At 35.3% G+C, this 27026-nt stretch overlaps 1 protein-coding gene across 5 annotated transcripts in view; it reads right to left on the bottom strand.

Annotated features, from left to right (window-relative positions):
• Positions 1-659: 659 nt before the first annotated feature.
• The window catches only part of MMADHC (metabolism of cobalamin associated D), a 37560-nt gene continuing 11193 nt past the window's right edge, over positions 660-27026 (bottom strand). For 3 of the 5 annotated variants that reach the window (XM_058715321.1, XM_058715324.1, XM_058715320.1), the window contains 6 exons: positions 10775-10810; positions 8914-9131; positions 6477-6582; positions 5786-5916; positions 1902-1988; positions 660-1171 (listed from right to left, as the gene is read on the bottom strand). In XM_058715321.1, the coding sequence (XP_058571304.1) occupies positions 977-1171; positions 1902-1988; positions 5786-5916; positions 6477-6582; positions 8914-9131; positions 10775-10810 (773 nt within the window). In that variant the 3' untranslated portion in view covers positions 660-976. The remainder of the gene's footprint in view (positions 1172-1901; positions 1989-5785; positions 5917-6476; positions 6583-8913; positions 9132-10774; positions 10811-27026) is intronic. The other 2 variants (XM_058715323.1, XM_058715322.1) reach the window with 1 other exon arrangement.

The raw sequence follows: 27026 nt of genomic DNA, 5'->3' as shown, positions 1-27026 counted from the left end.
AGGCTATATATGGTATACTGCTTTGTATTTTTCATAATGAATGAAAACTTTGTAGCCATTTCTCTTTGAATCAACACTTAGTTACATGTTAGCTAAGCAGAGTTCTAAATAAAGGTGTGAAATAAAGTTTATCATTTCCATGTGTTCCTTTTAAAAAGTCACTTAATTGAAAAATACAGAAAAAAATCCAATTCACTAATTGATTTGGTAAAAGGTACTTGGTTCTCCTGAGATTGTCTCTATTCCTACAGGCAAAAGCCACACAAATCTTTGATGATGCTATGTTTAAAATGCTGTAAAAAGCCACAAATGAGGCATTTCTGTAAAGTATCACAGTTTCTATGTCTTGCTAAAATGGAGAAATATATTTGATTTAGCTGCTGAGGCAAATTTTGTCAAAACAAACTACATTTATCTGCCTCCAGGAGTTAGGGATTCTTTTTTTTAAGTATTTATGAGATTCATATTGTAGTATTACCCTTATTCTTCTTTTCCTGTACAGACACTACTTCAAAGTAATACACCTGTACCATAACACTTAACAGGTAATAAAGAAAATTTAAAGCTACAATGAATCTAGAATTCTCAACTGCATTTATTTAAAAACCACATCTTTTAAAAGAACTAAAACTTAAAAATACTGCAATGAAAAAACAGACTGTCATAACCAAATGTGATTTATTTTTAGAGAAAAATAACAGGTTTTTCCAATAAAGGGAAGAAATAACAATATGAGATCATGTCCTGATTACATGTTAGTTACCACATCCATGGATGTGATCAACATGTATTCAATAATATGAATGAACATTTGAGATTTAAAAATCACAAACCACTTGCCAATGCTGTAAACCCATAAATGTTGAAATAAATACCCAGAAATAAGTAAATTTTAAAAATTTAAGCTTTTGACAGTGTTTATAGATCAACCCAAATGTTATGTACAGATAGTACTGCCAGTAAGCTGACACTGCTGTTAGTTTCCACCTAATTTCTTCATAATATGGCTATCTGGTGTTGCATTAGTGAAGATACTTCCCACAAACACATGGGTACCCCAGAGACTATGACGAATCACTTTACAGCAGCCAAGATCATCCACAGAGAATCCTAAATGTCGATAGCGTTCATCTGTTTCAAAAAGAGTGTTGTTTGTATATGATCCAAAAAACTGGAGGAAATAAAAATCATATTCATTAGCAAGAAAGGCAATGATGTAACAGTTTTTATGCAAACATGAATACGTATCTATTTTAACACCCCAAATATTAAAAAAAATCAAATAAAAAGGGCAGTTTAGGTACTGCATGTGACCAAACACCTCTTCATCTAATACCTGTCATTCTGGAAATGTGAAACCAATAATCTAGCAAATACACGTTATCTAGAACCAAACATCTAGAATTAAACTAAGTTTTTCATTTCTAGTCTATACTACATGTTACTTGACTTTGAAAATAAGCTACAAAAAATTTCATTTTTACCTGTAACTGAAAGATACACCCAGAATGTGGGTGACAATAGTGGTTCTTATTTTTTTCAAAGTATAATTTCGGAAAAGTAATTTTTTGGAAGTTAACATTTATAAATATTTAGTAACACCCATATTTTAATTCTAAAAGTATTTGTAACTGTCAAACAGTAAACACACTAATTCATTAATATAAATCAAATAGTATTTATTAGAGTAAAAAATAATAAAAAGTGATAGTGGTCCCTCAAAGGTTGTGAATGCAACTGACTCATAGTGGTATTCTCTGGGTAAAATTGTGAGGTTAAAAAAAAAGTCTTAAATCATCTATTTCTACCAAAGTTATAAACAATTTTATATTGTAAATAGTTTTATAATAAAAAACATTCCTACTTCAAATTAATCTGGCTTTCAAAATGTAATTACTCACTGCCAAACCAGATGATGGGTCAATAAAGTCAGCCCAATAGCCTTCAGCTCGAAGAGCGTAGCAAATTTCCTTAGCACCATTAATGAACTGCATTAAAAAAAGACACAAATATGCTGAAGATAGCATCTCTGTGGGTTTTAGTTTTTAACAAATTTTTAAATATCTTTTGCTTCAGAAAATTGGATAAGATTATAGCGTAATTTATCATTAGTTGTAGATTTTTACCAGTCCAAAAGATTGATGGTTCATTTAACACTTTTACTTCCTTCAAAAAGTCTAAATTGTGTATTTTTCGTCTAAATTACTTCCTGTTTTATGAAAAATTTCTAATCAGTTCTGTGCTGTTAACTCCCAAATTTGTCATGAATTAGAAAATATAATTGCTATTTTGTATTATAGTGTAAGAAAGGGAAAACAAAATATTCATAATGAAAAGACATGAACTATTCATTCATATGTTAAAAATGTGTGTCTTTCAAAAATACATCTATCCATACTCATGGTCATGATACATGTCATGATACACATTATACCTTTCTGTATTTTTTGTACAGGACATAGTTATTACAGACCATGTGTCTGTATATCTTATTCAAAATCTTGGTCTTTCCATTCTCATTTGTGATTCCTATGATATCTTTATTAGCTTTATCAGACTAAACAGTGAAAAAGTAACAAATATTAGGACCAGATCAGAGTGTTTAAAAAAAGAAAAAAAGGACAAACCATAAATGTTTAAAAACAAGGGCACAGTTCCACTTTTGGCTATTAACAGAATAACAGATGCCAAACGTTATCTGCTATCTGGTGAACACCTGCTAAAAGCTGTAAAACTGACTAAAATGTAAGATACAACAGTTTTAAATCCTGAATAATAATTAAAACTGTAATCTTGTGGAGAAGGGCAACAAGTCAAGTGATTTCCATATGTGTTCCAGCTCTCTGTCTGGAACACTGTTTGTCACAGGGCAAAAGAGAAGATCCCAAAGTGATGGTGTCACTAAGCCAAGGAGGTAGAAAGCAAAAGTTCTGGACTGCGGAATCATCTGGAATTTGTGGGTTAGGGCACTGGAAGAAAGATGCACACTGGGGTTCTCAAGCAGTCCACAGAGCAATTCACCCTGGTTCAGTAGCCAAGGGCAGAACTGTGCACTCACTCACAGAGAGTGCCAGCTGGGGCCTGAGAGCTCAATGGTGTTAATCAGGGTTGTGCAGTCCTAGGTAACATGGATTTCTGGACAACATAGGATGATCAGACCTTGCTGAGCACATCTGGCATTCAGCTGAGATGCCCAAAAGTCTAAGCCTTAGGAAGATGGGCCATATCCTAAAATAAGAGGTTAGCAATTTACAGCCTGAAGGCCAAATCCAGCTGGGTGCCTGTATGTGTTAACAGTTTCACTGGAATATATCCATATCTGTCTATGACTACTTTAACAATACAAGGGTAGAGACTATGACCTATAAAGCCTAAAAATTTATTATGTGGCTCTTCACAGAAAGTTTGCTGATCCATGCTACAGAGGAAACTTAAGCTAACTTACTTTCTCCCAGCACTTTCTTGTAAAATAATGAAAAACATTAAATAAAAATTGTATTCTTTAGGTTATTTTCACACTTAATATTTACACATATTACTGCATTTCATTAATCCTATTTCTTAGGAAAACTACTGAATATGATCTAGAAAAGTAATTAAAAAGTATATCAATTTAATGAACAGATCTGCCATACACAAAACTACAAGGAGAACAAAACAATACAAACGTTTGTAAAAGTTAACTAAAAGAATCCCAAAGTATCATAAAAAGAATCAGTTTAAGTATTTCTCTTTAGATTTCTGCACATCAACAGCAAACACTGACATCTGGTGGAAAAAAACTACAACAGATTTGAACAAGAGAACATAAAATATCTACTGGGACAGTCAACTACGTGTGGTTCTAAAATAACCACTAATGTATCTAAAACAGAAAAAAAATTTTTTTTTTGTAGAAAATAGCTTTAATCATTATAAAATTAAAAATAATATGGCACTTCAAAGCCCTGAAACTGGTTACAAAAAACTCACAACTATACCTGGGGTCAGTATCAAATGAGGCTCAGAATCTTTAACTGATGAGAAATTAGGACCAATAATTCAATGCACATGTGAGAGCTCTCTAGTGACTAAATGGTAGTAATGGTAAATGTATATATTAGATACTGCCTTAATATGTAAATAGAAAATGTCTGAGTTATTGTCTATTTAAATTTCAACTCTCTAAATTCAGATCTCTTTAAACTCAGATAATGTCTTAAGGCCTGCCCTCTCTGCAACTTCCTTGTTAACTAGCATATAACTTGCTCATGATTATTACTACATAAAATTTAATTAGCAAAGCCGTATGTGGGGCATTTTAGTATGATGAAGTCATTATCCTAAAACATTCTGTTGAGTATGTGAATTATAATTTACTAATGAAAAGAACCATACATCCAGTCATAAGGAAAATATAAAATCCTAATATCTTACATGAAAATTAGTAAAGGGAATTTTTTCAATTATAGTTAGCTAAGGCGCCTAATGGAGTTAATCTTGACTTGTCACTCGGGCAAAGAAATGTTTTCCTATCTTGTAGAAACTGATATAACCCAACATCAAACTCTTTAGACTTTAAGTTAGCATTTACCATTTTTCAGGTTCGTGAAAATGAAAAGAAACGCTAATATTCTGGGTAAGCTAGCATGACAGGATATATACAAGGAGAATCTTTTTTGGTGGGCAAATTGGCACCATCTATCAAAACTTAAATTACCCCCGATTCAGTAATTCCCTACTTAGGAATCTACCGATTTTATATTTGGGCATACATGTTTATGCACATACTTTTCACTACCTATAATAGAAAAAGTTTTTTAAATTTATAAATTACTAAGGGAATTTTTAAAGTAATTAAAAATTTATAATTTGCCCATGCAATTTTATGCAGATTTTACATAGTATGAAATCTATGTGTAATGCTATGGAAGGGTGTCAAAACATCTGGTTAAAAGGACAGGGAAAAAAATATGGGTCTATAATATGTTATTACTGTACTGTATGTAGTTACTGATTACTCCTTGAAAACTGGAGTAATTTCCATTTTTTATTTGACATGCTTTAAAAACATTTTTTTTTTTTAAGGTTTAACTCATTTTTCAGAGACAGAGTATGAGGCAGGAGGGGGAGAAAGAGAGGGAGACACTGAATCTGAAGCAGGCTTCAGGCTGAGCTGTCAGCACAGAACCTGATGCAGGGCTGGAACTCATGGACCGTGAGATCATGACCTGAGCCGAAGTCAGATGCTTAACCAACTGAGCCACCCAGGCACCCCTTACTTGACATGCTTTAAAGAGAGATATGGATATGAAGAGTTTTACTTTTTTGCCATTTTTACTGTATTTTTCAATTTTCCTAAAACATATAAATTTTTAAAAATTGAACTGCTGGACAGAATCTAAGTTTTTCAAAGATAACTACAAAAAAGTCATGGCATTTTTATGCTCAGAAAAGATGTAAAAGTCCTTTAGTACTGAAATATATTAGCAGAGAATAAAGGCTAAAAAGACACCCATCACCTTAAAATGTTGGTATTTAAATAAGATTATAAAATTGTCAGCAATTGAAAATTTTTTTTTTTAATTTTAATGTTTATTTTTTTTGAGAGAGAGAGAGAGAGACCACACATAAGTTGGGGAGGGGCAGAGAGAGAGGGAAAGAGAAATCCCAAGCAGGCTCCATGCTGTCAGCAGAGAGCCTGACATGGGGCTAGGGCTCATGAACTGTGAGATCATGACCTGACATGAAACCAAGAGTCAAGACACTTAACTGACTGAGCCACCCAGGAGCCCCCAAGAATTACCTTTTCTAAAAGCATTTCTCTTTCATTTTCTACCTCTTCGCTCCAAACAGTCATATCATTCTTGGTTTTCTGTGTTATAGTCAGAATCATTAGTTTGTTGGTGGCTACTTCTGGAAACAGTGACTCAAAATCTATAAATAACAATAAAAATTTCAGGGAGAATTTTTTGTAAGAAGCAGTGTATAAAAGTACTTCTTTAGAAACATGGTGATTAAGTTAAATGATTGTGATACCAAATTGGATTTATAAATGCACATTTTTGAAAAGGATACTGAAATGAAGTTTTAATTAACTTCAGCTCTTGGATGGGCTGAAATATTACTATCAATTCTGAAGAGCAAGTAAAGGTTACTTGTTATTGATCTTACAATTTTCAAAAAAAGTTTGTTACGATTTTTCTCAATATTATGTATTAGCTCATGAAATTACAGCTGTAATAAAAAGGAGAATAACTTCAGTGAAAAAGTTACTAAAAATTCTATTCTTATCTAATGCCAGCATGAGGTCAGATGTCAGGGGACATTTGGAAGACCTTACCTCGGCCATGTAATCTTTTCTGACCAGACACATTACAGTATTAAGTTACAAAGTATTACAATTCCTATGGAATACATTATTTAACACATTAGAAAATTAGTGACATTGCCTAGCAGTACACATGAGTGTAAAAATGTATAAAAGCACAATATACCTCTTCGCAGCAATTCTGGACATGTTTGGATTGCACACTCTACTTTGGCATTTTCAAAGTAAGTTTCTGCACTGTTGATTTCTTGTTCAACAGGTACATTATTACCCTAAGAAGAATGAGAAATATAAATAAAATCTGGAGTTCAAATAAAATATATGGTCTGTTATAAACTTGTCTTTCCTGGAAAGGTTTTAGAAATAATTCTAGTTAACTGGCTGTGGGGTAATTGTGTTATATACCCAAACTTTTCTCTATGATGAATAAAGATTTGAAAATTTAAAAATGAACACATAAATATATTAATATTCTAAGACTTGGTATGAGTAGAAGTTGGCTAAGAAACTAAAATGCCATGACTATGTCTTACAATGTTACCCTGTCTGATACTTTGATATCTACTTGTCCTTTCTTTTGTTCTATAACCTGTAAAATGGGGGAAAATAGCACTAACAAAATAACATGATTAAACATAAATTCTCCTACAGGATGAGGCTTTTATTCATCTGAAATTTACTGGGCACCTACTACACATCAGCTAACAAGAGCAGCCCTACAATGGTTAAAAAAAAAAAAAAAAAAAATTCCAGTCTTCACTCTTAGGTATAAAAGAGCTAGTAGAAGAAAATCAGCATGAACAAATAAATGTAATGCAATATGAAAAGTGCTACAGAGTTACAAAGAAAGTCTTTTGGCAGTCTAAATGGGGAAATGCTTTGCTGGGGGAAATCAGGAAAAGGTTGAAATCCTCATATTTGAGCTACATGTTAATTAATGTGTATTATGTGGTTTGTAAAGAATACTAGGTAAAGCAGGTTAGAAACTGAGGAGGAAAAAACAGTCCAGCAAGAGATAAACAGTGCAAGCATATGCAATGGTTAAAAAGAATGGTGCAATTAAAATATTTACGGGTCACTTAGTGTATTTAAGTGTTTTGTGTTCATTTTCACATTTAATCCTCATAGCAACTTTATGGGCTAGGTATTATTATTATCCCCATCTTACATATAAAGAAACATTTAAGTAGTTTTCTCAAGGTCAAAAAATTAAGTGAAAGAGCAAACACCTGTGAAGCCAAATTTATCCTATCTCCATAGTCCATCTCACTATAATGCCTCTCTAAGAAATGAGGAGAGATAAGGAGGCCTTGAACTCTGGCTTTATTAGTGAGACTGAAAGGACACAAATAATTAAAAAGCTACATCAGAGATGGAAGCAATGTAATTTTGTCACTCTATATGGAGATATGGGAGAGAGGGGAGCCAAGTTTGGCAGAATTCTAATCTTGGGACAGTGGGAGAATGACTAAGTCACTTATGTTACTGATAACATGGGAGTGAGGACAGGTTTTCAGAGGGGTGGAAAAACCCCTAAGTATTAGACATACAAAATCTAGGGTATTTTAAAGCAATAATGATGTTTGGCAGGCAGACAGAAAAGTGTCAAGAGAGGTCAACTGTCTCCAAATGTTAGGTTACCTGATATAAGCCATAGTAATTGTGAGGGGCTGTTCCTTAATATTATGGCTTCGATCAAACAGCCTGAAACATCACAGAAATTCAAAAAATGATGAGGATCAGGAGTCTGGCAGACACTCTGAATTGCATGTAACTTTCCATTTAGGTGAGCAACAATGCAATACCAGCTTGTTTATTGTTTTAATTTTTTTTTTTTTTTAAAGTAAGCTCTATGCCAAACATGGGACTTGCGTTCACAGATGCCCAGATCAAGAGTTGAATGCTTTACTGACCGAGCCAGCCAGTTGCCCCTGCAATACCAGTTTAAAAATGTATTAAAAAAGAAAAAAAAACCTCAGAAGTTGATTTTTCTAAGTCTATCTTTTTTAGTTTACTGGATCTCAAGAATTTCAGAGTTCTCAGGCATTTAAGTTTTAAATGCCTAGGAGTGTAAATCTAGTTGGAATTTGCTCTACAAAAAAATTATTTATAAAAGTGAAAAACAGGGAATCTATATTTCTAGTAATATAGAAATAACTAAATTATATTTGAATAAGCAGTTATTACACAATGTATTTTTGAAGATTTACTTAAGAGATTGTAATCTAATTTTTCTATTTTTGTTTCCTAAGAAAGAGCGAGCAAGGAAGGGGCAGACAGGGAGAGAGAATCTTAAGTAGGCTCCACACTGAGCATGGGGCTTGATTTCATGACCTGAGCTGAAATCAAGAGTCACATGCTCAGCTGACTGAGCCACCCAAGCAACCCCAAAGAGACTGTAATCTAAAGTAAAATTATACAGCCAACATTATGTATAGAACAGTGCCAAGTTTTAAAAAACTATATATGTTGTTTCTGAGAATGTTGGAACTAAGTAGGTATTTTTAAAAACTTTTTCAATTCAAGTAACATGCTCACAGTTATCAGAAATTAATATAGTGTTAATAATTAGAAAAGCAGAATAAAGGATATTAACAATTTACCTGAAATTCATTCACATATTGTGCCATCACAAACTCATGTCTTTCACTTGATAAAGGTTCTGCTAGAACATCAGGTAAAGTTTTATGAATCTGGCTTTTCTTCTGTGACACAGTCCCATTGAGGTGGCAATCAAAACCTATGTTCCCAGGAAGCTGGAATCTCTGATCCTGAGGTCCAAATGGGCCCATAGTTTCATCAGGCCATACTGTTCGAGAGCCTGAAGAGGAACAACAAAATGAATCCATTTTCTCAAGTGCATTGGTGGACTGAAAGAATACTCTTCTTCCAAATAGGTATTTTTTATAAAACCGATAGATCTTTGGAATTTGCTTTCCTGTGTGAATATAAATTAGTTTTGTGTTGTTTTCAGCTCATAGGCAAGTCAATTCTAAGGAGAAGGATTTAATAAAGTACAGTAATCCATACTATGTAATACCTAATAGTCAATAAAAAGAATATAGTAAATCTTGGAAGGAGTCCGGGAAGACAGCAGAGGAGGATCCTAAGCTCACCCCCTAACACAGAAACACCTAGGTTAACAGCCATATCAGTGCAACTAAACCAGGAAATAAGCCAAACACTGGCAGAATAGACTGCACAATTAATCATAGAGAAGAGGCCAATCAGGGTAGAAGGGGCACAGACGCAGCTGGAAACCATACTACTCTGAGAGACTAACCCCAAAGAGGAGAGACAAACACAGAGAAGGGAGAGGAACAGACCCCATACCAGACATGGGGGACCCACACTGAGAAGACAAGTCCCCATAACATCTGGCTTTGAAACTCAGTGGGGCTTAACTTTAAGAGTTTTTATAGTTAGTGGGTTTGGCTCTGGGAGAGCCAGAGGGTGATAGGAAACTGAGTTCCCACCCTTAAATAGAGAATGTAACAAACAATCCCACTTAGAGGCAGCATAGAACCAGCAGTTTGAAAAGTGCCTGAGGTACACATGAAGGAGATTTTTTTTTTAAACTAATCTCAACCTGTGTTGAAGTGTTGGAAAAACAAGGATCTGTAGGAAACTTCTCTGAGAACACAAGAGCTGGCAGGTGCAATCCCTCTCACTTCCACTTCAGCCTAGATACCCAGACATTTGTAGGAACCAATGTAAACACTCTCCACATAGCCTGCTAACACCGCGTGCTCACCCCTGCATTGATTTAATCCATTCAACCAGCTCCACTGGGCAAGAGTGCCTGCAACACAGCTCTGGCAAGGTCTCTCATCCTGTAAGCAGCCCTGACAGTGACCATCATCACTCCAAAGTGATTCTTGCCATGGTGAGTGGAGAAGATGACTACACACACTAGTCTGACAGACATTTCATCTGTTGGTCACACCAACCAAAAGAGCCTCTCAAACAAAACAGAAAGTACCCTGCACTTCTGTGCAGCCCCTGCAAATGGGCTGAAAGTAGGCATCTGGACTGATCACTGATGCTGCCAACTACAAGCCCTTTCCTGCCCCAAACAGGCTCTGAACTGGACAGGGACCAAACCCTGCCCACACAAGCAAAATGGACATTTGCAGCCAAATGGATTGAAGGCAAATGCAGCTGAGCCACAAGAGTATGGTACACCAAACCCACATAAAAGACAACCTTAAAATGCCCAGTTCTGGAGAAGAGGGGACATTGTGCTACAAGGCACCACAAGATCTCTTCTTCATAAGGCCATTACTTTCAAGATCAAAAGAGATGTATCTTACTTTCCAAATATATAGGAACAAACACAGAAATGAAGAAACAGAGGAATATGTCCCAAGTGAAAGAACAGGATGATACCAAGCAAAGAACTAAATGAAATGGAGATAAAAAATATGCCTGCTAAAGATTTCAAATGCTCATAAATATACTTACTGGATTCGAGAAAAGAGTGTAGCATCTCATTGAGACCTTCAACAAAGAGACAGAAAATATAAAAAGAACCAGTCAGAGATTGACTCTACAACTGAAATAAGAAATACACTATGGGGAATGAATAGCATTGTTGAGGAGGAAGAAGAATGGATCAGTGACTGGAAAGACAAGGTAATAGCAACCACACTGAACAGGAGATAAAAAAAAAAATTAAAAAAAAAATGAAGAAACTTAGGGAACTCAATGACACCATCAAGTATAGTAACAGTTGTATTAAAAGAGATCCTGGAAGGAGAAGAGAAAAGGGAATGGAAAATTTATTTGAAGAAATAATGGCTTAAAATTTCACAAGTGTGGGGAAGAAAACAGAAATTTAGATCCAGCAGCATAGAGAACACCCCTAGCAAAATCAACTGAAGGAGGTCCACAACATCACATATAGTAATTAAAATGGAAAAAGGAGTGATAAAGAGAATTTTTAAACCTCCAAAGAAAATAGTTACATACAAGGGAAATCTCATAAGGATATCAGCTGATTTCCAAGCAGAAACACTGCAGGCCAGAAAGGAATGGCAGGATATTTAAAGGGAATTCTCTGAGTGGAAAGAAAAGGCCATAACACAGAATAAGAAAATTAGGAAAAAATCTTACAGGTAAATACAAACAATAAAAGTAGTAGATTAATCACTTATAAAAGCAGTATGGAGGTTAAAACACAAAAGTAGTATCAATTATATCTATAAAAATCAGTCACTAAAATCAGAAATAAAAATATGTCAAGTATGACATCACATACATAAAATGTGGGGGTGGGTAAAAACTTCATGCTTTTAGAACGGGTTCAAACATAAGTGACTGTCAATTTAATGTAGACTGCTGTACATATAAGATGTTCTATGTGAACCTAATGGTAACCACAAATCAAACACCTATAACAGATGCGCAAAAAATAAAGAAATCCAAGCATATCACTAAAGAAAGCCAAAAACCATAAGAAAGAGAAGGCAACAGAGAACTACAAAAACAACCAAAACCAATTAACAAAATGGTAATAAGTACATACTAATAATTACTTTGAATGTAAATGGACTAAATGTTCCAATCAAAACAGTAAGATGGGTGAGTGAATGGATGAAAGAGCAAGATCCACCTAAATGCTGTGTGAAAAGACTCACTAAAGACACAGGCAGATTGAAAGTGAAGGGGTGGAAAAACATTACCATGCAAATGGAAGTGAAAAGAAAGCTGGGGAAGCAATAGTTCTTTCAGAAAAAAATAGACTTTAAAAGAAAGACTGTAAAGAGACAAAGAAGGTACTACAAAGGGAAGAGTCCAACAAGAGGATGTAACAATTGTAAATATTTTTGCAGCCAACATGAAAGCACCTACATACATAAAACAAGTATTAACAAAAAGAAGGTGACAACAATACATTAATAGAAGACTTTAATACCCCACTTACATCAATGGATAGATCATCCAGAAAAATCACCAAAGAACTAATGGCTTTGAGTGACACACTGGGCCAGATGGACCTAACCTACATTCAGAACATCCAATCAAAAATAACAGAATACACATTCTTTTCAGATGCACATGGAATATTCTCAAAAGATGTTACATTACAAAACAAGTCTCAATAAGTTCAAAATCACTGAAATCACATAATGCATCTTTTCTCATTGCAACACTGAAACTACAAATCAAGGTTAAAAAAAAATTGGAAAGAATACAAATACATGGAAGCTAAATAAAATGCTACTACACAACGAATGTCAACCAAGAAATCAAAGAGGAAATAAATACATGCAAACAAATAAAAATGAGAACACAATGGTCCAAAATCTTGAGATTCCTCAAAAACCTTTTCTAAGAGGGAGGAAGATACAGCAATACAGGCCCACCTAAAGAAGCAAGGAAAATCTCAAACAGCCTAACCATACACCTAATGGAGCTAGAAAAAGGAGAGCAAACAAAGCCAAGGAAAGGAAATAATGTAGAGCAAAAATACATAAAATGAAGACTAAAAAAACAATACATCAATGAAACCAGGAGCTGGTTCTTTGAAAAGAACAACAAAACTGATAAACCTTCAGTCAGACTCATTAAAGAAAGAAGACTCAAATAAAATCAGAAATGAAGGAGAAATAATGACACCACAGAAACACAATGGATTATAAGAGAGTATTAGGAAAAATAATATGCCAACAATTTGGACAACATACAAGAAACGAATAAATTCTTAAAAACACAATAACCTTCCAAAATTGAATCAGGAATAGAAAATATAAACAGATTGGTTACTAGCAATGACACTGAATCAGCAACCAAAAAATTCGCTTTGTTCGTTTCTTACATTCCCCATGAGTGAAATCATATGGTATTTGTCTTTCTCTGACTTACTTCACTTAGCAAATGCTATCTCCACCCATGTCACTGCAAATGGCAAGATTTCATTCTTTTTTATGGCTGAGGAGTATTCGATTGCATATATATATATATATATATATATATATATATATATGTACATATACATACACACCACATCTTCCTTATCCATTTATCAGTTAACAGTACTTGGGCTGTTTCCATAATTTGGTTATTGTAGATAATGCTATAAACATTGGGGTGCATGTATCACTTTTAATTAGTATGTTTGGATTGTTTAGGTAAACATCTAGATGTGCAATTGCTGGATCACATAAGTGTGTATATATACACACACACACACCAGCAATTGCACATCATATTTACATATACACACATATATATACACAATACATATATTGTGTATATGGTTTATACACACAGAAATCTGTTACATTTCTATATACTAATAAAAGGAGAGAGAGAAATTAAGAAAACAATCCCATTTATAATAGCACCAAAAAGAATTAAATACCTGGGAATAAACTTAACCGAGAGGTAAAAGACTCATACTCTGAAAACTGTAAAACACTGATAAAAGAACTGAAGATTCCACAAATTGAAAGATATATGATGCACATGGATTTGGAGAACCAATATTGTTAAAAATGTCCATATTATCTAAAGCAATCTACAGATTTAACACAACTCCTACCAAAATTACCAACAGAAGTTTCACAGAACAAGAACAAATAATCCTAAAATTTGTATGGGACCACAAAAAACCTTTAACAGCCAAAGCAATTGTGAAAAAGAACAAAACTGAAGGTACCACAATCCCAGACTTTAAGATATACCACGAAGTCAGTAATCAAAGCAGTATGGCACTGGCATAAAAACAGTCACATTGATCAATGCAACAGAATAGAGAGTCCAGAAATAAATTCACACTTTTATGGTCAATTAATTTATAACAGAGGCAACAATTTGTAACGGGAAAAAGATAGTTTTCAACAAATAGTGTTGGGAAAATTGGTTAGCTGCATGCAAAAGAAATGAAACTGGACCACTTTCTTATATACAAAAATACTCTCAAAATGGATTAAAGGTCTCAATGTGAGAGCTGAAACCATAAAACTCCTAGAAGAAAACAGGCAGGAAAAAAAAAAAAACCCAAAAAACCAGGCAGTAATTGCTTTGACATCAGCTACAGAAACATTTTTCTAGATATCCTTTGTCAAGGGAAACAAAAGCAAAATTAAACTATTGGGACTATATCAAAATAAAAAGCTTTTTTGCACAGTGAAGAAAACTATCAACAAAAGGACTACAAATCAAAAAGGCAGCATACTGAATGGGAGAAGACATTTGCAAATAATGTTTCTGATAAGAGAATAATAATATACAACATATATAAAGAACTTACATAATTTAACATCAAACACCTGCCTCCCCCCACCCTGCCCTGCCAAATCAAATTAAAACACGGAGAGAACATTTTCTCCAAAGACAATGGTCAAAAGACACATGAAAAGATCTAAACATCACTAATCATCAAGGAAATGCAAATCAAAAACCACAATGAGCTATCACATTACACCTGTCAGAATGGCTAACATAAAAACTGAAGAAATAATAAATTTGGTGAGGATGTGGAGAAAAAGGTACACTTGTGAAAGATGCACTGTTGGTGGTAATGCAAGCTGGTGCAGTCACTGTGGAAAACAGTATGGAATTTCCTCAAAAAATAAAAAACAAAATTACCATATGATTCAGTAATTCCAGTACTGGGTATTTAACCAAAGAAAACAAAAACACTAATTTGAAAAGATACATACACCCCCCCTATGCTTACTGATTCGTTACAATAGCCAAGATATGGAAGCAACTCAGTGTCCATCAACAGATGAATGGATAAGAGGATGTGGTGTATATATACACAATGGGATATTACTTCACAATAAAAAAGAATGAGATCTCGCCGTCTGCAACATATGGATGGATGCAGTGGGTATAATAATAAACATAAGTCAAAGACAAATATTGTATGATTTCACTCTTATGTGGAATTTAAAAAACAAAACAACAAATAAGGGAAAAAAGAGACTGAATCTTAAATATAGAAAACTGGTGGTTGCCAGAGGGAAGGTGGTTGGGAGGGAAGGGTGAAATAGGTGAAGGGGATTAAGAGTACACTTATGTGATGAACAGGGAATAATGTATAGAAAACCAAATTTTTTGGTTTAAATCATATTGTACACCTGATACTAATATAACATTGTATATTAATATTTGAATTAAAAAAATACAATAAATGCTTACTGATGTTGAACAAAGTCTAGGACACATTAAAAGAAAAAGGTAAGTCAAAAATAGTCTATGTGACATTTATTCTACATTCTTACATTTATGCTTTTATTTTTTAAGTTTATTTTTCTTTTTTAAAGAGAGCACATAAGCTAGGAGAAGGGTAGAGGGAGAGAGAGAATCTTTTTTTTTTTTTAATTTTTAATGCTTATTTATTTTTGAGAGAGACAGTGTGCGAGTGGGGGAGGGGCAGAGAGGGAGGGAGACACAGAATCCAAAGCAGGTTCCAGGCTCTGAACTGTCAGCACAGAGCCTGACGCAGGGCTTGAGCTCATGAACTGTGACAACATGACCTGAGCTGAAGTCAGAAGTTTAACTGACTGAGCCACACAGGTGTCCCTATGTTTTTAAATACAGGAAAAAAGATCTAAAAGATACTGAACTTAATAGTGGTTACCTTTGGAGAGGGCCATTCAACTGCAGTTACCTGAGGGCACAAAATATTAATGGACTGGGAAAAAAAAAATCTCATATCAACCAATGTGACCTAATGTCCTGTTTATAGCCACAGGAGTTAATATGGATTAAATTCTTTTTTTTTTTTTTTTTAATTTTTTTTTTTTTTCAACATTTTTTAATTTATTTTTCGGACAGAGAGAGACAGAGCATGAACGGGGGAGGGGCAGAGAGAGAGGGAGACACAGAATCGGAAACAGGCTCCAGGCTCCGAGCCATCAGCCCAGAGCCTGACGCGGGGCTCGAACTCACGGACCGCGAGATCGTGACCTGGCTGAAGTCGGACGCTTAACCGACTGCGCCACCCAGGCGCCCCTGGATTAAATTCTTACAGAAGAACAGACCACATTGCTTAAATCTTGACAAATATCTTACCTTATGAAAAATTTAAAAAGATCTAGAAAAGAACAAAGTAGAAAATAAAACAAAAAAGTAGAGCAGTTTTGTTTAAAGGGATAATTGCTGCAGAATTAGTTGACAATAAAAATATTTTTTAATACTTTGCTAGAACTAAATGAGTAGAAATGGGTATGATAGAATGGCTGCCCCACCACTACTAGATCTAAAGTGCCACCATATCCCTTTTGCAGACCTATGACAGACATCACCCATCAATCATGGACTTCTTTCATGACTAACAGACCCTGTCTCATGATTCTCAACCCAAATTAGTCTAATACTTCCCAAAGTTTTAAGTATTTAAGAATCACCTGAGATCTTTGTTAATACGCAGAATCTGATTCGTAATGTTTGGCGTGGAGCTCAGGATTCCTCCTTTCTAACACATTCTCAGATGATGCTGATGCTACTGATCTGCAGATCACACTAAGCCAATAAGGCTAGATCTAGATAGCCATTAATGACTGACTGGAGTCAGTTCACAAAGTAAAACATTGCAGGAGTACTGACAATATGGACTCTAATTTTGGTCTTTCATTTTGTTCATGTTTGCTGAATCACCTCTCTTAGGGCCACATGTTCCAGATTCTTCAGAGATTAAAATACGTATGGTAGAAATGCCTACAAGGCTGGGACAGGGAAAGGCTTGTTCTGGCCTCCCATAAATCTGTTAGAGATAACATAGTATTTCTTTCCTCTTTCTGATGTACAGGTGGTGCCCCAAGATCTAATTTAAGGTTAGCTGTCAATTAGGTGCATGCATGTCCTTTGAAGTACATGTAAACCCTTTGATCTCACTATAATGACCTTTGTCCTTGTCTCCTTGCTCTATAAAATCAATGCACTAAGGTATGGGTTTTACAGAGAATAACTATTTAGCTGCTGTGGACTGCCCTCTGTCTGATCCCACCTGTAAGTTACCCTGAATAAAACTCTGTAAACTGTATGAACTGGCGTGCTTTGTTTTCTGGTCTCAAAGTGCCTTAGCTTGGGGGATACTTTAATGTCTCTCCCCCACCTTCTAACAAAGATTTCAGGTATTTTGAAGAAGATGAGTTTTAAAGACTGAAGATCTAAGTTTCTTTAAAGAAAAGAAATATCCCATATTAATAATAGATTTGAGTATATCTTTATGTGTTGGCTGGTTATTTAGGTTTTCTCTTCTTGGAATACCTGTTCATATGCATTTCTAAAAAGAATTTTCTGGGGCACCTAGTTGATTCAGTAGATGGAGCATGCGACTCTTGATCTTGGGGTTGTGAGTTCAAGCTCCATGCTGGGTATGGAGCCTACTTAAAAAAATTTTGGTTTTTTATTGGTTGTCTTTTTCCAATTGATCTCTATAAAAATTCTTTATATATTCAGCAATCTATACGTTTTGAATGACACATTTTTCATTTATGATACGTTATATGGTTAGCCTTGAGAATATATAAACTGGGGAGTAATAAGAGATGAAGTTATAAAAGAAAAACAGGGCAAGAAAACCAGGGAAGGTTTTCTTCCCCTGGTCATCTTACATGACACCGTAAGTAATGTATTGCAAGTAAAAAGATTTCTGTGTGGAATCCCTTTAGGATATATTAGGATATATATTCTTAAATCTACTCACAGAACTAAAAGAAACACAAAACTGTTTTTAGAACTTGAACAATGATCCATAGCTTGAGGACAGTTTGTGAAATGCTAGTGAAAGCAGTGGGAAATAACCAAGGTTTATCAAGGAAGTAACATGATGAAAATGTTTTAGACTTAATAGGATAGTGATGTGCAAACTGGATTAGAAGAAGCAGACTTTGTAGATGTGGGTAAGTTATTGATTCAATAAGAATTCATATATTGAGGACTTCTGGGAAGATGACACGACAGGAGGATCCTGAGCTCACTTTGCCCCATGGACACAACAAGGTTAACAGCCACATCAGAACAACTAACTCTGAAAACATCCTGAAGACTGGCAGAATAGACTTTCTACCGTTAATCATACAGAGAGGGCCATATCACAAAAAGAGTAACAGGGGCAAAGATGCAGTCAGGAACCAACCCCCGCAGAGAGACTAACCACAGATTAGAGGGTCCCCACAATCATAGAGAAGGAGCACCTCAGGCTTGGGGTGGGGGGAGAACCTACACTAGGAAGATGAGTCTGCATAACATTTGGCTTTCAGAAGCAGAGGAGCGAGTGAGCGAGTTATTTATTTATTCATTCATTTCAATCAGGCTTAACTCTAGGTACTTTAAAAATCAGCAGACTTAGCTCTAAGAGAGACAGAAAGAGATATGAAATTGAAGCATAACAACCTTAAAAAAAGCATAACAACCCAGTTGAAATACAATATAAAAGTAACAATTTGAGAAGAGCCTGGGATCTTTAGGAGACTTCTCCAAGAATCCCCGCCTCAGTCTAGACAGCAGGCCACTTGCAAGAACTAGCAGGAGCACTCTTCCACCTGTATTGCTACCATCATGTGCCCTGCTACAGTGCTCCCTTTCAGATCTACCCTATCCAATCTGCCACGCTTAGCAGCCATCCTGCCAAAGGAACTCGTGCCATGAAATACCTTGCAAGCAGATATGGCAAGAACCTGTGTCACTCTAAAGAGACTCCTGCCCTAGGAAGAAGGAAAGATAATCACACACACCAGGGCACACTCAGTCCCAGCAACTGAACCTTATACCTGGCATTGCAAAGACAGTGCCCCAATAATCAGTGCAACTGCAGCGCCAGCAGATGGACTGAGGGCAGGCATCTGGTTGACTGTTGATGCTGCCCAACTACAAATACCTTGGTGGCTCCAGACTGGCCCCTTGACAGCACAGGGACCAAATGCACACAACAAGCAAAGTGGGCCACTGCAGCTTACTGGACAAAAGGCAAACAAGGTTCAGCCACAACAGTAGGGAGCAAGCAATCTGCAGTGGAGACAGGCCTGAAGTTCCTGGCTCTGGAGAACAGGGGAAATTATGTTACAGGGTACCACAGTACCTCTTCTTCATAAGGCTATTACTTTCAAGATCAGGATAAAAAGCTGACTTTCCGAATACAAGGAAACACACACAGATAGTTAAACAAAATGAGGAGACAGAGGACTACACATCTCAAATGAAATGAGAACAAAACCACAGCCAAGACCTAAATGAAATGGAGGTATCTCAGTATTTGGAAAAAAAAAAAAAAAACAAAAAAAAAAACAAACTACCAGGAATCAACAGCAGATTACAGGACACAGAAGGATGGATCAGTTACTGGGAAGATACAGTAATGGAGAACAACCAAGCTGAAGACGAGAAAGAAGAAGAAAACATTGAATGTGCCTAAAAGAAATAAAGAGGAAATACAAAATACATGAAGACAAATAACATGAAAACGCAATGTCCAGAATCTTTGGAATGTGGTGAAAGGCGTTCTAAGAGGGAAGATTACAGAAACACAGGCATACCTCAAGAAGCAAGAAAAATCTCTAATAACCTAATCTTGTATCTAAAGGAGGTAGAAAAGAAAAAGCGCAAAACCAACAGAAAAAGGGAAATAACAGATTAGAGCAGAAACAAGTAAAATGGAGACCACCTCCACCCCCCCAAACCCACAATAGGTCAATGCAACCATGATCTAGTTCTTTGATAAACATCAGTAAAATTGATGAACCTTTAGTCGGACTCACCAAAGGAGAGAAAACTCAAGTAAATAAAACCATATATAAAAGAGGAGAAATAACAACTGACATCACAGGTACACAAAACACAAATTGGGAATATCATGTAAACTTATATATCAACAGAAAGCAGAATATAACAGGAATGAAAAAATTCCTAGAAACATAAATTTCCAAAACTGAATCAGGAATATAAAATTTACACAGACCAATTACTAGCAACGACATTGAAACAGTATTCAAAAAATTCCTAACAAACAGAAATCTAGAATCAGATGTCTTCACAGGTGAATTCTAACAAACATATAAAGAAGAGTTAATACCTATTGTTCTAGAAATATTCCAAAATATAGAAGATGAAGGAAGCTTACAAATTCATTTCATCAGGCCAGCATTACCCTGATACCAAAACCAGATGAAGACACTACAAAAAAAGAAAAGTACATACCAACATCTCAAATGAACATAGATGCAAAGATCCTGAACAAAAAATTACTAAACAAAATCCAACTATGCATTAAAAAAATCATTCACAATGATTAAATGCACCTTATTTCAGGTACACAAGGGTGGTTCAGTATTTGCAAATCAAAGTGATACAACACATTAAGAGAAAGGACACATGTGAGATGGGATAGACATTGGTATGGCCCTCTTTGGAAAATTGAATCTTCTACACCAGGCAAAGAGGTAGAAGACTATGGGGTTTATCTATAGGGATATGAGGGATCTGACACAAGGGATAAGCCCAAGAAGAAAGGAAGCATCACTGGTTCTGGGAACTCTGTGTAGTGAGAAGAGGCAAAGATGTCCAGATGCTTCCCAGTATTCATTCTCCCTCTTTTTTAATAACAGGGTTTCTAAATTTTGGTTGGACACATTGGCTGCCTAGCTCAATGACCCCATTTCCCAGCCTCCCTTGCACCTAGGTAAAGTCATATGATTAAGTTCTGAGATGCAAGGAAAAGTATTAGATGGATATTTCAAAATGTGTCTTTTAAAGGGAGAGAGCACATTTCCCTCCAACCTGCTGCTTAGAATACACATACGATGGCTGTACAACTTGCAATCATTTTGGACCAGGAGGAGCAGAGCTGCACCTGTTAGTAGAGCAGTGAGCTGGAAGGAGCTTGGCTCCCTGATAACTTTGTTGAATGACCCAAGAACCCCACAACCTATTATTTCTAGACAGATTTGGATGTGAAAGAGATATAAACTTCTAAATTGTTTAAAATATTAAAAAGAAAAAAGAACAAAAACCATATGATCATCTGAACGGATGTAAAAAAAGCAACTGAAGAATACAACATCCTTCAAGATTAACTCTCAACAAAGTAGGTTCAGAGGGAACATATCTCAACATAATGAAGGCTGTATTTGAAAAATTCACAGCTTCATACTCAATGGTGAAAAACTGAGAGTCTTCCCTCTAAGATCAAGAATAAGTTAAGGATATTCACTCAACAGTTTTATTCAACATTGTACTAGAAGTCCTAGTCAGGGCAATCAGGCAAGAAAAAGAAATAAAAGGCATTCAAAATAGTAAAGAAGATGTAAGATTTCCACTGTCTGTAGCTGACATGATACTATATACCGAAAACCCTGAAGACTACCAAAAAGTACTAGAATAACTGAATTCAATAAAGTTACAGGATAGAAAATTAATATAGAGAAATTTCTTGCATTTCTGTACACTAATAATGAAATAACAGAAAGAGAAATTAAGAAAACAATTCCATTTACAATTGTACCAAAAAGAATAAAATACCTAGGAATAAACTTAACAAGGGAGGTGAAAGGCCGGTACTCAGGAAACTATACAACACTGATGAAATAAATTAAAGATGTCACAAATGACAGATATATGATGCATATGAATTGGCAGAGCCAATATTGTTAAAATTTCCATCATTACCCAAAGCAATCTACATATTTAATGCAATCCTTTTCAAAATAGAATTTTTCACAGAACTAGAATAAATAATCCTAAAATTTGTATGGAACCCCCCCCCCCCCAAAAAAAAAACCCATGTAGAAAAAGCAATGTTGAGAAAGAAGTACAAAGCTGGAGGTATAACAATCCCAGTATTCAAGATATACTACAAAGCTGTAGGATTGAAAGCAGTATTGCATTGGCACAAAAACAGACACATAGATCAGTGCAACAGAATACAGAGGCCAGAATTAAATCCACACTTACATGGTCAATTAACCTATGACAAAACAGGCAAGAATATACACTGGGGAAAAGACAGTATCTTCAACAAATGGTGCTGGAAAACTGGACAGCTACATGCAAAAGAATGAAACGGAACCACTTTCTTACACTAATAGACAGAAACAAACTCTACATGGATTAAAGACATAAATGTGAGACCTGAAACCATAATACTGGAAGAAAACATAGGCAGTAAGGTCTTTGACATTAGCTATAGAAACATTTTTCTAGATACAGATCCTAAGACAAGGGAAACAAAAGCAAAACTCGACTACTGTTACTATACCAAATTAGTAAAATTTTGCATGGAGCAACAAACCACTGATAAAGCAAAAAGGCAACATATGACAAAGCAAAATATATGACAAAGCAAAAAGGCAAATGGGAGAAAATATTTGCAAATGATATATCTGATAACAGGTTAATATCCAAAACATGTAAAAAACTTACACAACTCAGCACCAAAAAATCCCAAATAATCCAATTAAAAATGGGCAGAGGACCTGAACACACACCCAGGCACATACAGGTGGGCAATAGACACAGGAAAAGATGCCCAACATCACTCATCATCAGGGAAAGTCAAATGAAAGCCACAGTGAGATATCACCTTAAACCTTCAGAATAACTAAAATCAGAAACTCAAGAAATAACAAATTTTGGCAAGGATGTGGAGAAAACCTTCCTGCACTGTTGGTAGGAATGCAAACTGATGCAGCCACTGCAGAAAATACTATAGATGTTCCTCAAAACATAAAAATAGAATTACCATATGAGACAGTAATTCTACTACTGGGTATTCATCCCCTCCTCCTCAAAACACCGAAAACATGAATTCGAAAAGATATATGCACTGGTATGTTTATTGCAACATTATTTATAATAGCCAAGATATGGAAGCAACCCAAGTGTCCACTCATAGATGAATGGATAAAAGGTGTGGTGGATATATACAATGGAATATTACTCAGCCCTAAAAAAGAATGAGATCTTACCATTTGTAACAACATGGATTGACCTACAGGGTATAATCGTAAATAAAACAAGCCACTCAGAGAAAGACAAATACTGTATGATTTCACTCAGGTGTAAAGTTTAAGAAACAACACAAATGACCAAAAAAAACCCCGACTCTTAAATACAAAGAACAAACTGGTGGTTGCCAGAGGGGAGGCTGGTGAGAATTTAGGCAAAAAAGATAAAAGGTTTAAGGGTACACTTATCCTAAGGAGCACTGAGAAATACAGAGAATTGTTTAATCATTACAGTGTACATCTGAAACTAATAAAACACTGTATGTTAATTATGCTTGAGTAAAAATAAATAACATAATTATTTTAAATAGTACAAATCCCATGTCTAATGTCACACAATCTTAACTGTCCATGACCAGATTGAAACTATTCAGAGTTAAATCATTGGTAGGGTCAAAAGGCAGACTGTCTTGGCATTCAGTAAACAAGGTGGGAAAGAGGGAAACAAACTATGTTTTTGGCAGTAACTAAGTTATACAGTGTAAAATTTGTTCTATATTAGGCCCAGGTGAGTTAAAATACCTTAGCAGAGTCAAGTGGTCACTCATGGGAAATAAATTAATTCTCCTGGACACTGGGGGTATGCATTAGTGACTTGGAAGAGGCAATTAATCTCAAATGGATAAGCATGTAACTTTAATTGCTCTCTATCCACAGTTCCCTTACAATCAAACACAGGTCCCCATGCAGTGTAGTTTTATGCAGATAAGCCCAAAGCTCTATACTGATTCAAGACAATAATGTCTCCAGGTGGTAAAAACTGTTTTAGCTTATTGGAAAAAACATGAACACTGGTCAAGGAATCTGCAACAGAGGCACAATAAATACTAAAATTGAGACTATCAAGGGGGGCCTGGGTTGAGCATCTGACTCAATTTCAGCTCAGGTCATGATCTCAGAATGGTAGGATTAAGCCCACACTGGGCTCCTTGCTGAGTGTGGAACCTGCTTAGGATTCTCTCTCTTGGCACCCCTCTCCCCTGCTCATGCTTGCACACTCTCTCTGAAATAAATATGAAATAAAGTAAAATAAAATACAATAGAATAGAAAAAATAAAATAAAATTGAGACTATTGGAAACTTTATGGATTTTGTTACGAAAGTCTTGTTTACAACAGTTAACACAAATTCCTCCAAGCAAATTAGAGGTGTGGCAATAAAGTGAAAAAGATGTTATATATTATTTAGGGCTATCACATCTCTCAGCCTACTTCTCAAACTAATTGTTTTCAATTTTTTTTTAAATTACTTTTTATTTTTTTAGAGAGAGATAATGTGTGAGTAGGGGGAGAGGGCCACAGGGGGAGGAGAAGAAGGATGGAGGGAAGGGGGAGAGGCTTCTGAAAATCTGAAAATCTCAACATTACATCATGCCATGATTTGGTGAGTTCAGGTATCTAGACACTCATTAGGAAATCAAAGAGCTGTGCAGTATCCTACCTTTAAAAAAAAAAAAAAAAAAAGAGAGAGAGCTTTGGACAACACCTGGGTTTGGAGTTCTGCCTAACACAAGTTTCTCCACTTGGATACATTACTTTCAGATTCTGGTAGCACCTGTCTAATGAAAACTGTAAAGTTTAGGGGAAATTACATATATAAGTCATTTGCTGCCATTTCCTATGGAAAAAGTCAGTAAATATCAGATGCTATTATCATCTGATCTGTGAAGATGTACAATTTTGTGGACATATAAATAGTAAAAATTATCCCCAAAATGTATTCCCCTAAAAATATAATACAACCACTTCAGGCGATGTGTTTGGCAGAACATTTTAGTACTTAATCTAGCCACAACTTTGGAGAAAGAAAAATACCATTATAAACAATTCGTAACATCCAAAATAAATATTGAAATACTCCCACTAGCAGTTAATACACAGCACATTAACTTAGGTGTGGTTATCACTGCTTTAGACTAATTCAGCCATTACATGCCCAGGGACATTCATCAGAAAATGTTAATTGGTAGTTTTCTATAGTTAGGTGGGCAGTACTTCAAAACCCAACACATGAACACTGGATCCAACAGAACTCCAATTCAAAAGTTTAGAAAGATGCATACATATGCTGTAAGAAAAATAGTGATATGGTAAGTATCCATATTTATAATGACAGATGCTGTGTGTTTGTGTAGCCATGTCTTAAAAAGTCATACCTGATGCAAAATAGTTCCCTTTGTGGAGATTTCGCTAAGTCATTGTAAAGGTCACATTATTTGTTTACAGCTATTGTGATGACTTTATTTTTAAAAGTCAGTAAGGGATAGAATTAACAGTTTGTTGCACAGACATTTTCTGTTCAAATTTATGTAAGTACCTTATTTAATATTCACAAAAACAGTATGGGGTAAGTGATCCTATCTTCAATTCATGATGAGGAAATTAGAACTTCGTGGCATTAAGGCCACAAAGTTTTTAAGTAATGGACTAGGAACGCCAACCTAGGTTTTTTCATATTAAAGTTCCCATATTTCATACTGCATTACCTTATGAAAATCACTGGTTAAGCTTCTCACTTTGGAATAGCTTTTGTGTATTTTATTGGAAGGAAGGGGTGTTGATTATGGGAAAGTGATTATTTACTACTTTTTAAATGTGTATTTATTTTTGAGAGAAGGACAATGAATAGGGGAGGTACAGACAGAGAGCGGGACAGAGGATCCGAAGCAGGCTCTGCATAGGTAGTGTGGAGCCCAATGCAGGACTGGAACCCACAAACCGTGAAATCATGGAAACAAAGTCACAAGCTCAATGGACTGAGCCACCCAGGTGCCCCTGGGGAAGTGTTTAAAGTGATTCGAAAAAATATTATTTTCAGGTCATAAATGGAAAGACATGATGGTACATGATTCTATGACAAGTTATTCAGATTATGTTCTGCTGCCTTTGGAAACTAAGGTTTAAGCCATTGAGCTCTGGTTTTAGAAAAAGAGCACTATTTTCAGAATCATTAATAAAATGTAGATGAAATTAAAGTTCTTGGTATTACAACCCCTAGCATGATTCATAAATAAAGTGAAAAATCTTTATCATATATATTGTCCAACACAGGCAACTACTTAGATGGTTTAGTGAAGGTCAAGAATATTGTAAATACCTTACAAAAATACCAGAATTTTACTATTTATAAATTGGTAAGATGAATGAATTAGAGAGAAACATACGGACAATAGTCTTAATAGTTCTAAAGGTCTATGGTTGCCCTCAAACACAAAAAGATTACTGACATTAGGTGTATGTATCCAAAACACACAATATGAAAAAGTTTGGTGTATTCCTGTATCTTCTATATGTTATTTAATAACATTTGATGGTTATAATTACTATAAGATTTTTTCACTCTGGTATAATTCTGTGTTTATCACATCTTAGCTAGTATTCAAACTAGACATTTAAAGTTTGGAAGCTGTAACCCTATTGTCATAAGTTAGATATTCATTACTACACTGAGGAAATATATTTCAAGGTGTTTTTTTCTTTTTCATGCCATGGCCCTCTTTTCAGAATAATGTTTTTAATCTTTTTAGTGTTTATTTTTGAGAGAGAGAGACACACACACAGAAAGAGCAAGTGAGCAAACAGGGTCAGAGGGAGGCAGAGAGAGAGAGAGAGAGAGAATATGAAGCAAGCTCGGCACAGTACAAAGCCCAATAGGGGCTGAACCAACAAACCATGAGATCATGACCTGAGCCAAATGTGGACGCTCAACTGACAGAACCACCAAGTCACCCCCATAATGTTTTGAAATGCACACAGTAC

This window comes from Neofelis nebulosa, chromosome 2 (genome assembly GCF_028018385.1).
Source record: "Neofelis nebulosa isolate mNeoNeb1 chromosome 2, mNeoNeb1.pri, whole genome shotgun sequence".
Classification (NCBI taxonomy): Eukaryota; Metazoa; Chordata; class Mammalia; order Carnivora; family Felidae; genus Neofelis; species Neofelis nebulosa.
The sequence above is the reverse complement of the archived record's forward strand: the minus strand, read 5'-3'. Positions and strand labels throughout refer to the sequence as shown.